At 40.7% G+C, this 13,305-nt stretch overlaps 1 protein-coding gene across 3 annotated transcripts in view; it reads right to left on the bottom strand.

Annotated features, from left to right (window-relative positions):
* The window catches only part of LOC146705027 (pleckstrin homology domain-containing family A member 7-like), a 155,044-nt gene that overhangs the window by 5,904 nt on the left and 135,835 nt on the right, over positions 1 to 13,305 (bottom strand). For 2 of the 3 annotated variants that reach the window (XM_085462550.1, XM_085462549.1), the window contains exons 12-25: positions 11,215 to 11,298; positions 10,573 to 10,815; positions 8,819 to 8,872; positions 8,363 to 8,446; positions 7,312 to 7,362; positions 5,963 to 6,043; positions 5,184 to 5,333; positions 4,647 to 4,748; positions 3,527 to 3,638; positions 3,004 to 3,134; positions 2,676 to 2,870; positions 2,429 to 2,525; positions 1,595 to 1,686; positions 473 to 736 (exon numbers count right to left, since the gene is read on the bottom strand). In XM_085462550.1, coding sequence (XP_085318676.1) covers positions 473 to 736; positions 1,595 to 1,686; positions 2,429 to 2,525; positions 2,676 to 2,870; positions 3,004 to 3,134; positions 3,527 to 3,638; positions 4,647 to 4,748; positions 5,184 to 5,333; positions 5,963 to 6,043; positions 7,312 to 7,362; positions 8,363 to 8,446; positions 8,819 to 8,872; positions 10,573 to 10,815; positions 11,215 to 11,298 — 1,740 coding nt within the window. The remainder of the gene's footprint in view (positions 1 to 472; positions 737 to 1,594; positions 1,687 to 2,428; positions 2,526 to 2,675; positions 2,871 to 3,003; positions 3,135 to 3,526; positions 3,639 to 4,646; positions 4,749 to 5,183; positions 5,334 to 5,962; positions 6,044 to 7,311; positions 7,363 to 8,362; positions 8,447 to 8,818; positions 8,873 to 10,572; positions 10,816 to 11,214; positions 11,299 to 13,305) is intronic. The other variant, XM_085462552.1, reaches the window with a different exon arrangement.

Below are 13,305 nucleotides of genomic sequence, written 5' to 3'. Positions count from 1 at the left end.
GGTGACTAAAACTGAGACAGGAAGGCAGATTGATGCCTTCAGCTCACTCCTCTTCTCAATGGATTTACATTCAGAACTGTGTCAGTGAGGTCCCACCAGGGAGCAGTGGAAATAAAGTTCACTTTCACCTGAACCTTTAAATAATAAAATAAAATAGACAGGGCATCTTTTTTTCTGGTCTGAAACTAGCCAAGCATTACCCACAATCCCCTGTGCTCCTTTTCTCTCCAACTCTTCTTATAGTATTATCCACGCTAGCTAGCCAGCTGTAGTCAGTCCCGCCCTTTAGCTTGTTAGTGCTTTTGGCTACCATCAGTGGCTAGTGGTTACACAAGGCAGGCAGTGCTAGTGTGTTAGCATTTCCACTAGTATATTATGTGGCTGGGGGTGGGAACGTGGCATATCAGCTCTGGTGGTGGAGGTGGTGCTCCCTGTGCCTGCTGCTGCTGCGGTGGGGTTGGGAGTAACGTACGGAGGCTGGAGGGTCGGACGTGCTCGAGGGCAGCCTTGAGGAGGACGACGAGCGTTGGGCGGTGACGCTGGAGGCAGACAGGCCCGTGCTGGAACGCTCGCCCTGGCTGAGGTTCCTCTTGCGCTCCCGAATTAACGCTTTCTGGTGGCGCTTCATTCGTTCCAGCTGCTCCTCCGCAGTCATTCGGCCTCTGGCCTGGCTGCTCGAGGGCTGCAGGACTTCGGAAGTTGATGACAGACACTCCAAGGCACTCTTAGGTCTTTCCTAGTGAGTAAAGGCAGGAAAAAACAGAACAAGGAAAGCTTTGGTATGACATGGGGATGTTTGGTTAGTGCTATAAGAAAAGAAGTCTGAATTCCCACCCTTAAATCCCAGTTTCTATCTTCACTCAGACCACATATCCACTCTAACAGTTTCCATTTGGGAGAGGATACAGTCCACCCTAACCAATCATTAGAGATCAACTATCCACCTTACTATGAAGCCAATTAGATGCATAGCCATGCCAACATGCTGCTTTTTATTGAGATTGTAAGAGTGAAGTAGAGCAAAGTTAAAACTGTAGCCATGGCTGACAGCTGCTGAAAGAAAGCAAACACTGGCTCTTTAAAATATCCATCTTACAGCTTTACAGTGGTTTCTATCCCACCAGAATCATTGACTGACTAATCATTCGTCCTCACACGGTGCTAACTGGACCTAATCAAGAAAGCTTTTTTTCATCCACACTGCCAAATATATCAGTTAGACTGGACACATTCGAAGATCTGGGTCTGGACCAATAAGACAGATCAAAAGTGGCAGAAAACAAAATGGACACAAAACCAAACAGTAAAATAGCAGAAGTAGTAAATGCAAAAGAAAAATCAATTTGCCTGGATACAGATGCAAAAAATCTGTTTCTACTGCTCACACAGATGGTCCACAAACCGAGTGACAAAACTGGGAGAAAGTTGTAGTGAGAGATTTTTCCAGTGGTGTCAGTTTGCAAACATATCATATTAAAAACAAAAACAAACACGTAATTGAACATAAGATTAAAACAGGACTCACAACAAAAAAAAAACAGGCTTTTAAAAACAGACAAACCCTGAGTTTGTCCAGTTTATTGTCTTTACTCACCTTTGCTGCAGAGCTCCCAAGTCCTCTCCTTAGGGTGACGTAGGATGAGATGAGATGAGATGAGTTGGACTGGTTCTGTCGAGAGGAGGAGCCTGACAGACCAAGAAAATAACAAGAGCAGTAAATTAATTTAATGAAAACATTGAAATCTCTTATGGAATATCTACTAGGAATATGGACTTGAATTAATATACAAATGTTGTGCTGTCTGAGGGGTCAGGTGTTATAAAAAGAATCAACATTAAAAGATGCCTTCATGTAATTGGCAAACGTAAAAACTGTTTACAAAATCAGATTCTTTATTTTAAAAAATGTTACATTTTAGATTTTAAAAATGTTAATTAAATTCCAGATAATCATCCACTGTCAAACATCAGCCTCCAAATGATGACAATTCTATAACTAAAGGAAGGCTTATTAGCGAGATAAGCAGCTTTGAGTAGTCAGAGTAGAAAAGCCCTGTGTAAGTACCAGTCCATGTACCATTTAATAAGAGCATGTTTCAAATTTTAACTGATGAATACTCAAGTCTAAAGAGACTTCATCTTAGTTTCTTATTAAAATAAGTATTTTCCACTACACACTTCCTCTTTGAATCTTTTTATGATTACACCTCCATCTTTTACATCTCCATCCCATCATAACACAACTCTATTCTGTATTTTTAAATATGTATGTAGCCAGGACTTTTCATGGTATTTAAAATATACTGTAACTAGACTACACAATGCTGATGGGAAATCACTGGCTGCTTTAAAATTGTGTAATCAAGTTCAACAGGAAACCTTTTCCAGTCAGATACCATATATCATTTACACATTACTTTTCAGATACCTTTACTTGAGAAATACTGATAGTCAGTGTCAGACCCAATGTTGTGGTGGTTTACTCCTGGCAGCTCTGGTTCACTCAGGTATGAACGCAAGTCAGCCTGAAACCAGAAAAGATTAAACAGGAAGTTGGACTGGATAGACTTCTTTGGCTGCAGCGAACAATATAAAATGAGATATTTAACTGATCTAACCTGTAGAGAAAATACACGCAGAATTAACACAACAACAGGGAGTAAATGGCGGCGTACCTTATAGTCTCCATTGACAACATATTGCCCACTTTCTCTGTCCCTCTTCCTCTCATCTGACTGGCGCTTCAGCCCACGCACCGATGTGTGGCGGATAACTGAGGCCTCTTTGGGGAGGGGCGGAACCACAGGAGGTATATCCTCATAGTCGTACTGGCGAGGCAGTGGTGGCCTGGGTGGGGCACTGTCCTCTGCCTGTGCAGCAACGAGGACAAGAAAGCATCGTTATTTTGCTGATAACATTTCATTTAGACTAAATCCAGCAACTTCGTGAAAGTTAACTTTCAGCTGACTCTGACGTTTTTACCAGCAGAGCTGTGGCACTCACCCACTTTGGCACAGTGCTGTGAGGCAAAGTATAAGAGTGGATGTTTGGGATGGAGCTGCGAGGAGGAGGCTGAATCTCTGCACTGGGAGAAGGCACTGCTGGTTCTGACACTGAAGGCACTAATTTCCTCTCTGGTGGGATGTGTGAATGCAGAGAAATCAGAATTTAGATTTTAAATATAAGACGTTTTACACTGAGGTTTACACCCAGGCACGGGAAGAATTTCTTATTCATTTACACTGAGAGAAGGAGTAAGAGAAATACAGTTTCAATCCAAGTTTGACTGGAAAGCAGAAGAACAGGGAGTGAAAGTCAGTGACATAGTCAGACTCACTGTAATAGTAATTACAGCACAATATGCACAGAATATAAAATACTAAATATCAGACCATGTGGCCATTTTTAGCTATACACCTACAAGGTGTGTTGAGATCAAGGCCTTTATTGGATCTTAATGACTCTCTTCCTATCTGGTTATCATTACCAGTCCCTGCACTGAGTCCTCTGGTTTTGGGCTCTCTACCTGGGTTCTGGACAGAGTCGATGGTAATCTTGTAGTTGGCTTTGCTGGCACTCAGTCCGGCCATCACATCTTCAATCCTCCACAGCTCGCGCTTCATCTCAGCTTTCTCTTGCTGTATAACAACATAAAGACAAAATCAGCAGAAGGAATCCGACTCAGTTCACCTCATATTTGATGTGATTTCATTTTGGAATGCTTTACAAACATTCAGAGATGAACTTACACACTTGCTTTACTTCTCTCTGGGATAACTTTCTTGGAGATGAAATGCCGGTTTGGTAGCGAGGCTACAAATACACACAGCCGCTCTATCACGTGATGCATACTGCTCTGACGTGCTACGGTTATGAGCCGAGTTATGCCATGTCGCAAGTTTTGTGAGGAGCTTTTTTGATATTTAGTGGATGGGATTACATTTTTTATTTCTCTCTGATATCCAATCCAGTAACTTAGGTCAGTATTGGACCGATACCGATACGTAATATCGGATCGGTCCATCTCTAGTACATATATGCATCTCCTCAAGGGCTTTTCTTACTTGGCTACATCTAGTAAAGGGCTTATTTCTTTTATTACCAAGGAAAATGTTCTACTGTCTTCCACTTTAGCTCTCGATTTGATTTTGCAGGTCTTTTGGTGGTGTTGTGTTGTCTGTGCATTCCGTTCTAAGAATTTACCAACTCGTGATTTTTCAGGCGAATGATGCCCTCTTCTACTTGCATCAAGAATTCTCTAGACCACAACTGACCTATTGATTAATACTAAAAAGAAAGACTATTAAACAGGCCACACCCGGCCATCAAACTGCTTGCTCTTCAGTTGTTCACTTATGTTTGAGCATATTATTAAACTGTTTTTACACAGAGGGACACACACTATGTAAAAATTGTTGCAATTCTAAAATTGCTGATGCAATGTTTCTATTTTATTCCGAGGGTGAGAGTCTGCACTCGAGCAATATAGTGATGACAAAATACAAAAAAATAAATAAATAAAAATAAAAATAGTCTTCAAAAACAAAGAAGCGCCATATAAAATCCAGGCTATGAGTAAATGCCTGTTTTAACTGAAAATCCAGAACTAGATTGGCTCCGCTCTAACATGCAGTAACACGTTTTACCTGAGAGGTGGAGCTGTGGTTCATTTGTGCCTGCAGTGCTAGCCTCAACTGATCTACTGAATTCTCAAGCCTGCTGTACTCCTCCCAGGCATGTGCCATCTCCTGCATTAAACAAACACACACATGCAGAAAGACTTAATACATAGTCCCACGGTAAACGGGTTCAGGTTCTCTTATTTGTGCCTGTAGGGAGGTTTGATCTGCAGTCATCCATCCCCACATGCCCATTTTAGCCTCCCCGCATAAAAAAAACAATACAAACCAAAAACCCATAAGTCAATAATGGAGCACATTATAATGTGATGAATAAATAAATAATTAATCTACACGGTATCATATAAGATATAAAGGCCATGAGCTTTTTCCTGTTAAGTTGTATACACACTTTGTATACACACACAAAGTGTATTAGAGGCACACTGTTAAACATATGGCACATAATAACAAGCAGCTGCAAGCATTGAAACAAATGCATTTGTAGAATTATGTGTGGACTGTGAAATGAGTGTTTATACAATAACACTCAGTCATAGATACCGTGGAAACGCGGGATATTTGCGCCCTGATCGTCACCAGATCTTCCTGCAGCAGCCTCTGCTGGTAGGCGATTTTGTGGGCATGAGCTGGTTGTTCCTGGTACTGCTCCATCTGCTGATGGGACAAATCTAATACACTCTCCAGCTTGTCCTGAAGAGACAAGGTTGAGATCAGCATGAGATGAACAGAGAGCAACCGACCCCTGGCTTGTTTGTAGAATGCTGTTCTATAAATGGACACTTACTATTCAGCAGATGACTATTTTAAAATACCTCCAGGGGGCAGCATGTTTCCACAGAGCTGCGCTGCCATGAGATACCGACTGACTTTCATTAAAGTAGATCCTGAGCTGTATATGGTCAGACTTTAACTGCACGCCCTACATTATTTTGCAAATAACACCTTGTTGTATTCAGAATCTGATGAGGAATGTGTACTTTCATGTGGGGTTGTAACAGTAAAAGCTGAGGTAAATAAAGCGTCTGTCTCTACTTCAGTCGACTTTCCTAATTATGACAGTGAAGGTTACATTTAGCAGGAAACTTGTTTTGACTCTGATGTGTGCTGCCACATACTTTGACAGCTGCTTTAAGCTATTAAACTCAAATATATTTCAACTAATTACAGTATGGGGCACTTTATGTAGTATTTCCTAGAATTTTGTAACACTTTCCATTCAGACTGATAAGCCAGAATCAGGCTGACTCATCTGACTGACTACAGCGGGTAGAATGTCCTGGCATGGCTGGCTTAAAGTCTTTCTAACTATTACTGTGTACCTTGTCGTCCTTCAGGGAGCTGATCCTCGCCTCCAGATCCTTTAGTATGTTGTCCTGTTCACATAACCGACTCAACTTCACCTGCAGATGGAGACAAAGAGTCGAGTGGGCAGGGAAAGGAATGGAAGGGGGGTCCTTTGTACACTCACAGATAAAATGCCTCAAGTGCTCACCAAAGTGTGTGCGTGTATGTGCGTCTTGACCTCTGGTAATTAAGAGGCCCATTTGCTTAATTTACAACTTCCTCTTGTTTGTGTAGGTGCAGTGAATGAAAACGTCTCTGAGCGTAAGCATGTGTGAGCATTATAGTAACATGAGGGCACACATACTTGTGTATACGTCCATTTTAATGCATATGGGTTTAGCACACTTGAGATTTGCAGCCCTACAACTCCGCTGTCTCGTTTTGGTGTACTTAGAATTACTGTGAGTGAAGCAATTAAACAAAGTGAGTGCAACCCACCTGACATGTTTAATTACAGTGTCAGACTCTCAGAGCCTTGTTAATTAATCTCTGATTGAACTGAAAGCAAAGGTGGGATCACTTCATGCATGTAAAAAGGTTCAAAGTGAAAATCTTAATGTGAACAAAGTACCTCTCTGTATATATTGTTTTTTCTTTTACACTCTACATTGGTTTTTATATTCCACTGAATAAATTATTAATCTACAAGTTGTCTCCATGGCGATGTTGTTGTTGGAGCTCCTCAAATATTCATTGCAGACAACATGCTCATAAATTTTAAATAAACTGTGTGTGAGAAGTAAATCGTGAGAAATACTTTCATAAGAGAAAACGAAGACGGTTTGAAAAGCTGCAGGGAATTATCAGACTGAAAGACTCAAAGCTTTTGACTATTAACATTCTCCGCAAGATTTTTTCTCCTGAAATCTAAGTGTCCACCCACACTTTTTTCACAGGATCCATGTTTTGTTTTGCCTAAATTGCCCTTACTTTTCTCCCAACTGAACCACAACAGTCAGAAGAAACTAGAATTAAGTGTTCCCTTGGCTGAAAGGCAGCGAATGAGTGTTTGACTGTTTCATCTATTACATAAAAACATTAAACCTGTTTATGAATATTCTGAATATGCATCAAATAGAAAGGTCCTTGAATATATGTATATCTTTGTTCATTCAGGTAAATGCAGTTTGTAATAGAAACATATAACAAAAAAAACCTACAGCATCCTGAAATGTCCAACCAACACGCTTTTCACCGATTGGTTAAAAAGTTCTCGAGACATCAAAGTAACAACTGAAAATTATCAAACACAACCTCATCACAGAGTCTAAAGTGTATTTTTGTTTATGTTTTTTTCTAGTGCAGTCAACAAGCTCGTACTTACATCCACATCACTTTCTGCAACCTTGACAGGTTTTCCTGACTCCTTCAGTACCTGGAAATTCCAAAATTAATATTTTAAGATATTAGTGTTGTGGTAAAAAACAAACAAAAAAGTGTACGACTCCATGGTACATCTGTGCTGAAGTAAGGGAAATGCAAAACACAGAGACCGGCTACAAACTATTATGGGCTGCGACAGGCTATCTATGACACATTCCCTAAGCCTTGTGTACATAACAGTATGAGACTTCTGCCACACAAAATCAGCTCTTGCCATGAACAACACAATGGCTATGGAGACTTTGAAGCTCTGCACAAAATGACTTATCGGTTTCCACTTGCTGTTTTTTTTTTTTTTTGTGAAAAAACAGATCTTTGAAGAATGCGCAGTGGAGCGAATTTCAGGTGCCCACTGTGAGGTTTACTGGCGTTACGCTCGCTAGCTTTACAAATCTCAGAATATAGCACATGTGCACCATGTTTAACACTAAAACTCACTGGTGACAGCTCTTTTTTTATTCATGTTTAGACGTTTTTCTGTTTTGCTCATTTTATTTTAGGAGTGTGTTCCCTTTTTTTAAATAAAACAAACAAATAAATAAACAAGACACAGTAGAGCCTTGCATCATTGTCAAGGAGGTGCAGCGTTTCAGAGACGATGGTAGAAGCAGCTGGCTTTTCAACCACCGGGCCACAGCCACAACACATGCACTGCCGAGCCATCCCATGCCCATTATTTAACAGCGCCATCAACATCGCCACATGGTGGGAGGGGGTTGTGTGAACATGGACAGAAGACATCATATTCAGTTCAAGCTGTAGATGCAGTGCTGTAGGCAATGGGATGGTCTTTCTAGAACACACACTCTCTAAACGTCTAAACATACACACACCCCATACACACAGACTATTGAGCTTGTGTCCCTCTGAACACTAAGCAAACATGCACGAGCAGGAATCACACCCACAAACACAGCCATACTACACACAGCTCTACATCTTTTAATATAGTGCACATACTGGACATACATGCGCGCATACACAGAGCTTACGTTCATTAGAGGCCTGAGAGGCCCAGCAGTGCAGTGCAGTAGTAAACTGTGAACTGCGAGGATCAGGGGCTCTAGAGCTCTGATCTGGGAGTCAAAAATCACAAAGACACAGAGCCGCAATCACAAAATGGCGGCTGCTTTTGTGAGATGCTTCTAAAACCACTCAAAGAGTTAGAAGATCACTGCAAGGATTTAGGGATGTTTGGTCCCACACAGATGCTTGAACATCTCCTTTTGTAGCTACAACATTTGTAGCTGTCTCCGCTCAACAGATCAACAAGGGTGAAGGAAGTGGCTGTCAGTAAGAATCACCACGCGTGTTAGATTACACTAGAGACATTTCAAATCAGAAAGGCGCAGCTGAAGGGAAAAAAACACTTAAAGTAAAGGAAAAGATTCATTAAAATAGCTAACGGGAATCAGGTGATCAACTTTGTCCATCATTATCTTTCTCACCTTTAGGTCCAGATACTCCAAGTCCTTCTTCAGCTGCATATAGGTGTCATCAGCCTAGAAGATGACAAATATGCAAGCTTGGATTACTGATGTGTGCCAACAGGCACTAAACAATCCACTGAAACATCAATCTATAGAAGCAACAGAAACTATTAATTTTGCATCCCGGGAGATTTTGGTATCAAATATGATGTGTGTGACTTGCTGTTATATGTCTACGCACACATGCACCACAATACACTGAGACACACAGTAAAAATGTGTTCATTTATTTCATGATCAGAGAAGTTGCAATCATCACAGGACGAGCAGAAACCAGATCTCTTAGAAGAAGTAGAAGATCTTGAGATATTGTTGAATTCAGCTTTGAATTCAGCCCGTACGTGCCACTCAAAAGTAAAATAGAAGCAAGAAGTAGAAGAAGCAAACTTCTATACAGCCGAAAATAAGACTCACGCATCAGAGGACCAAGCTGAACAACACATCCACAGGTTGCCAGTTTGCTAAAGCATGGGATGGCTTTGTGGACGTCGAAAAGAGAGCAACACAACATGCCATGAACAGTATCAGTAGAAGCACGACATGGAAACTGACCAGCCAAGAACAGCACATGGACAAGAGGCAGATGGTTCTCGATGCTAAGCAAAGGAACTTTAAAGTAGAAGTTGCCACTAATATAAGGATACTAGGATCTTATTGAGTCTTTTGGTTGGGCTTCATTCATCATCTGAGTTTTCTTGATCACCATTTCAGATTTTATATGTTTTTACAGTTGGTAACTTTTCAATACAGTATAAAGACTGTTTAGATGTGAATGGAAGTAAGAGATATGAGTATCGGTGAACACTGAAAGCCTCAGTTCAATGAAAGTATTTTTAGGCAGTATAATACCCTTGAGAAGATGGTGTGTTTGAGACTATAAGCTGATGCGATACTGTATAACCTGTGTATTAATGTTTTTGGGTTTCAAGTGTGAAAAGCACAATCACTCAGCATCCAGACTTGGTGTTGCGTGATCGCAGGACGAGGAGGGTTACAAAAATTACTTAGGATTGGAGAAATGCAGCTGCTTTCACTATAGAGAACTTCACTTGAAGTTATAAAATAGAAACTCATAGGCACTTTAAAAATAGATTTTCTGAAAATTACCACCTGACCTTGTGGTGTCTCAAGAGAAAATGCCAGGATGAACTGGTGACTAAGATTACTTACAGAAATTTGAATGCAAAATCAAAAGGTTATTTTCACAAAATCTTGTTAAAGATCAAAGGTTTTCAACACTCTAAAAGAGACTTTACAGTGACCAAAGAAATCACCACCAATGCATTACTTTTTTTTGTAAACCAGTACTGTGACCACTTATCTTAATTAGGATTGTTTTCTACAGGGCAACACTGTGGTCTGATTCCTAGCACACACAAAAAAGCAGTTCTGGATTTGAATTTTAAACCCAGAACCTTTTTGTACCTGTGCAGGTTCTCTCTGGATACCTCAGCTTCCTCCCACAGACAAACTGACTGACCCTACCTTGCACAGTGGTATAAATAATGCGCATAAATATTGAGCCAGAAAATGCTAATAATGCATTACATTAGGAACAAATTAAAGAGTTATGTGTATAAAATAAGCTATAAAACTGAAATGGTATTCATGATTTAAGACTAATGCAGCCCTGCACAATTTTTAGTGGCAACCTCTATGAGTCCCTGGTAAAATGAGGGGCAGACAGGCAGGCGTGCCGCATTAGCCCCCACCTGGGTGTTGCAAGGGCCAAGTGATGCCGAGAGGCCCATGTGTCCAACATGGGACACGGGAGAGGGGCCGGCGCTGAGGAGGGGACTGGTGCTAGTGGTGGTAGCACTGAAGAGGTGGTTGTGTTGGAAAGGATCTTTGGGACCATTGAGCCGCTGGAGCTGGGCTAACGTTTGCTGACGTGCGGAAGCCATCTTGGCCTGATGGCGACGCAGCTGAATAAGGAGCAGAGTGAGCTCCTCGGGCTGTCACATGCATCACAAGAGATTCAATCTAGCAAATCTTAATACTAAGCACAAAAGCTTCGCTCAGACTGCTCTTCTTTAAATACTATAGGTCACTTCACACAACTAATTGGCAAATTGTTTAGTCGATGGCTAATTTGCAGCTAAAATAAGGAGGATGAATGGTGCTGAAACAAAAGGCAGGAGGACAACAACATAGGCTACTGCCAACTGGTCAAGAACAACAACAAAAAAAAGACTTATTAATGACTGGTTTATAGCAATCAAAATTCACTCATAGCAGAGAAATATTCCCCGAGTCACTGACTTATTGAGATGGAAAAGCTATGTATAAACAACAAGTTTATACAACCTTTAAAATTCACATTCACATTTCATATGTTTATTTGAGAAACTTACCGTTTTGCCATGAAGGCTGGGTGCACTGACTGTGTGAGTGATGTAGCCGGACGGAGGCATTGATCGTCTCTCAACAGTAGCAGCCTATAACACACAGACAACGCATTCATGTAGACTGTTTGAAGAAGTAAGATTAAAATTTCATATAAGACTTCATTCATATTAAATATTTATTACAGATTCAATGCAGTCTTACTCTAGACGCTATTTTCTAGAACAAGAGTGAATGCAGAATGCCACAAGTCTTGTTTTAGAAGATGCAATGTTTGATTGGATCTTAACATCGAAATGCTGTAATTTTTTTAAATCTCAGGGCAAAATGTGTGTGGATGTAATTATCCATCATTATTCACTCTATATTAAAAGTGGTGTATTCACACACAAATGGGCAGATGTTCATTTACATGCTTTGAATAAGTGAGAAAATGTGTTGTCAACAATGTATAATGTATACGTTTCAAGTCTGCTTTTGAGTGAGTGAGGATACAATGAGGCACAGTTCCAACATGTGCCTACGATGTTCAGAATGACTAACACTTTTCTGAATACAAAACTAACTGATATTGCATTTAACAGGGGGGGAAATCAGACAATGGTGCAATCTTGGAAGTAAGAATTAGATGAAATACATTTATCAATATATGCAACAGAAGCTGTAACAGTAGTTTGTGTACTGTCATCCTAATCAAGAACATCTACACAAGCTATCATTACAGAACATAACCCTCGTACATCACAACATTGCTTTGGAATACTTCTCTTTTTTTCCCTTTTTCTTGTATTATTATGTGATTAAATCTTGTGCATCTGGGGATTTGGGTATCATAAGATGATTCAGAGAGTGTAAGCTAACTGCCTAAAATGTAATTATGACGCCAAAAAACAGTGCTTCTTCCCCGTTATGTAAAGTTTTAATCTCATTCCATTGATTAAGAACTGCCTGTAATTTTCACAGTGTGTGTGGACACTTCTCTGTGCACAGTATCACCACTTTGCCTAAAGGAACCTGGACATTATTAATGTTATCCTTTCTCTTTCATGCATTAATTATACTGTATCTGGAAACTACAGCCACAATTACAGCCTAAAGTCTTTTTGAGTGTGATGCTACAAAGTTGACACACCTATTTTTGGGCAGTTTCTCTTGTCAAGTGCACAGCCATTTTCACATATCTCCAGGGCTGGGCTCTGGCTAGGCCACTCAAGGACATTCACAGACTGCTCTCTAAGACACTCCTTTGTTATCTCGGCTTGGCTATCTTGGTTCATTGTCCTGCTGGAAAATGAACCTTCAACCCAGTCAGATCCAGCACACTCTGGAGCAGGTCATCATCAAGGACGCCTCTATGAAATGCTGCATTCATCATTTATCTGCATTTCATCCTGACTAGTCTCCCACATCAAAACATCCTCACATCATGACGCTGCCACCACCATGCTTCACTCTAGGGATGATTATTATGATAAGCTGCGCCCGATTTCCTCCCAATGCGATACTTGGTATTGAGGATATAGAGTTCAGTCTGTTTCATCACACCAGAAATTTTGTTTCTCATTGTCTGAGAGTCTGTTAGGTGGCTTTTACTAAGGAGTGGCTACAGTCTGGCCACACTGCCATAAAAGCCTGATTGCGGAGTCCTGCAAAAATGGCTGCCGTTCTGGAAGGTTCTCTTCTCCACAGAGCAACACTGGAGCTTTGCAGAGTGACCATCAGGTTCTTCTTTATTTCACTGTCTAAGCTTTTCTGCCTTGATCGTTCAGACTGGCCATGCTGGTAGTACAATACTGGTAGTTCCAGACATCTTCCAATTACAGACGATGGAGGCCTCTGTGCTCATTGAGCCTTCAATGCTGCAGAAATGTTTTAGTAATGTTCCCCAGATCTGTGCTTCAATACAATCCTGTCTCAGATGTCTACAGACAATTCTTTGGACTCCATGGGCTGGTTTGTGGTCTGACATTAACTGTTAAGTATTGCACCTTATATTGTTTTCCTAATCATGTCCAATCAACTGAATTTATCACAGGTGGACTCCAGTCAAGTTGTAGAAACATCTGACTGATGATCAGTCGAAACAAAATGCACCTGAG

This window comes from Copadichromis virginalis, linkage group LG7 (assembly GCF_057382275.1).
Source record: "Copadichromis virginalis isolate Kocher_CV1m ecotype Utaka linkage group LG7, C_Virginalis_male_GT1.1, whole genome shotgun sequence".
Taxonomy (NCBI): domain Eukaryota; kingdom Metazoa; phylum Chordata; class Actinopteri; order Cichliformes; family Cichlidae; genus Copadichromis; species Copadichromis virginalis.
Note: the sequence above shows the minus strand (reverse complement) of the source record. Positions and strands in the feature narration are given on the sequence as shown.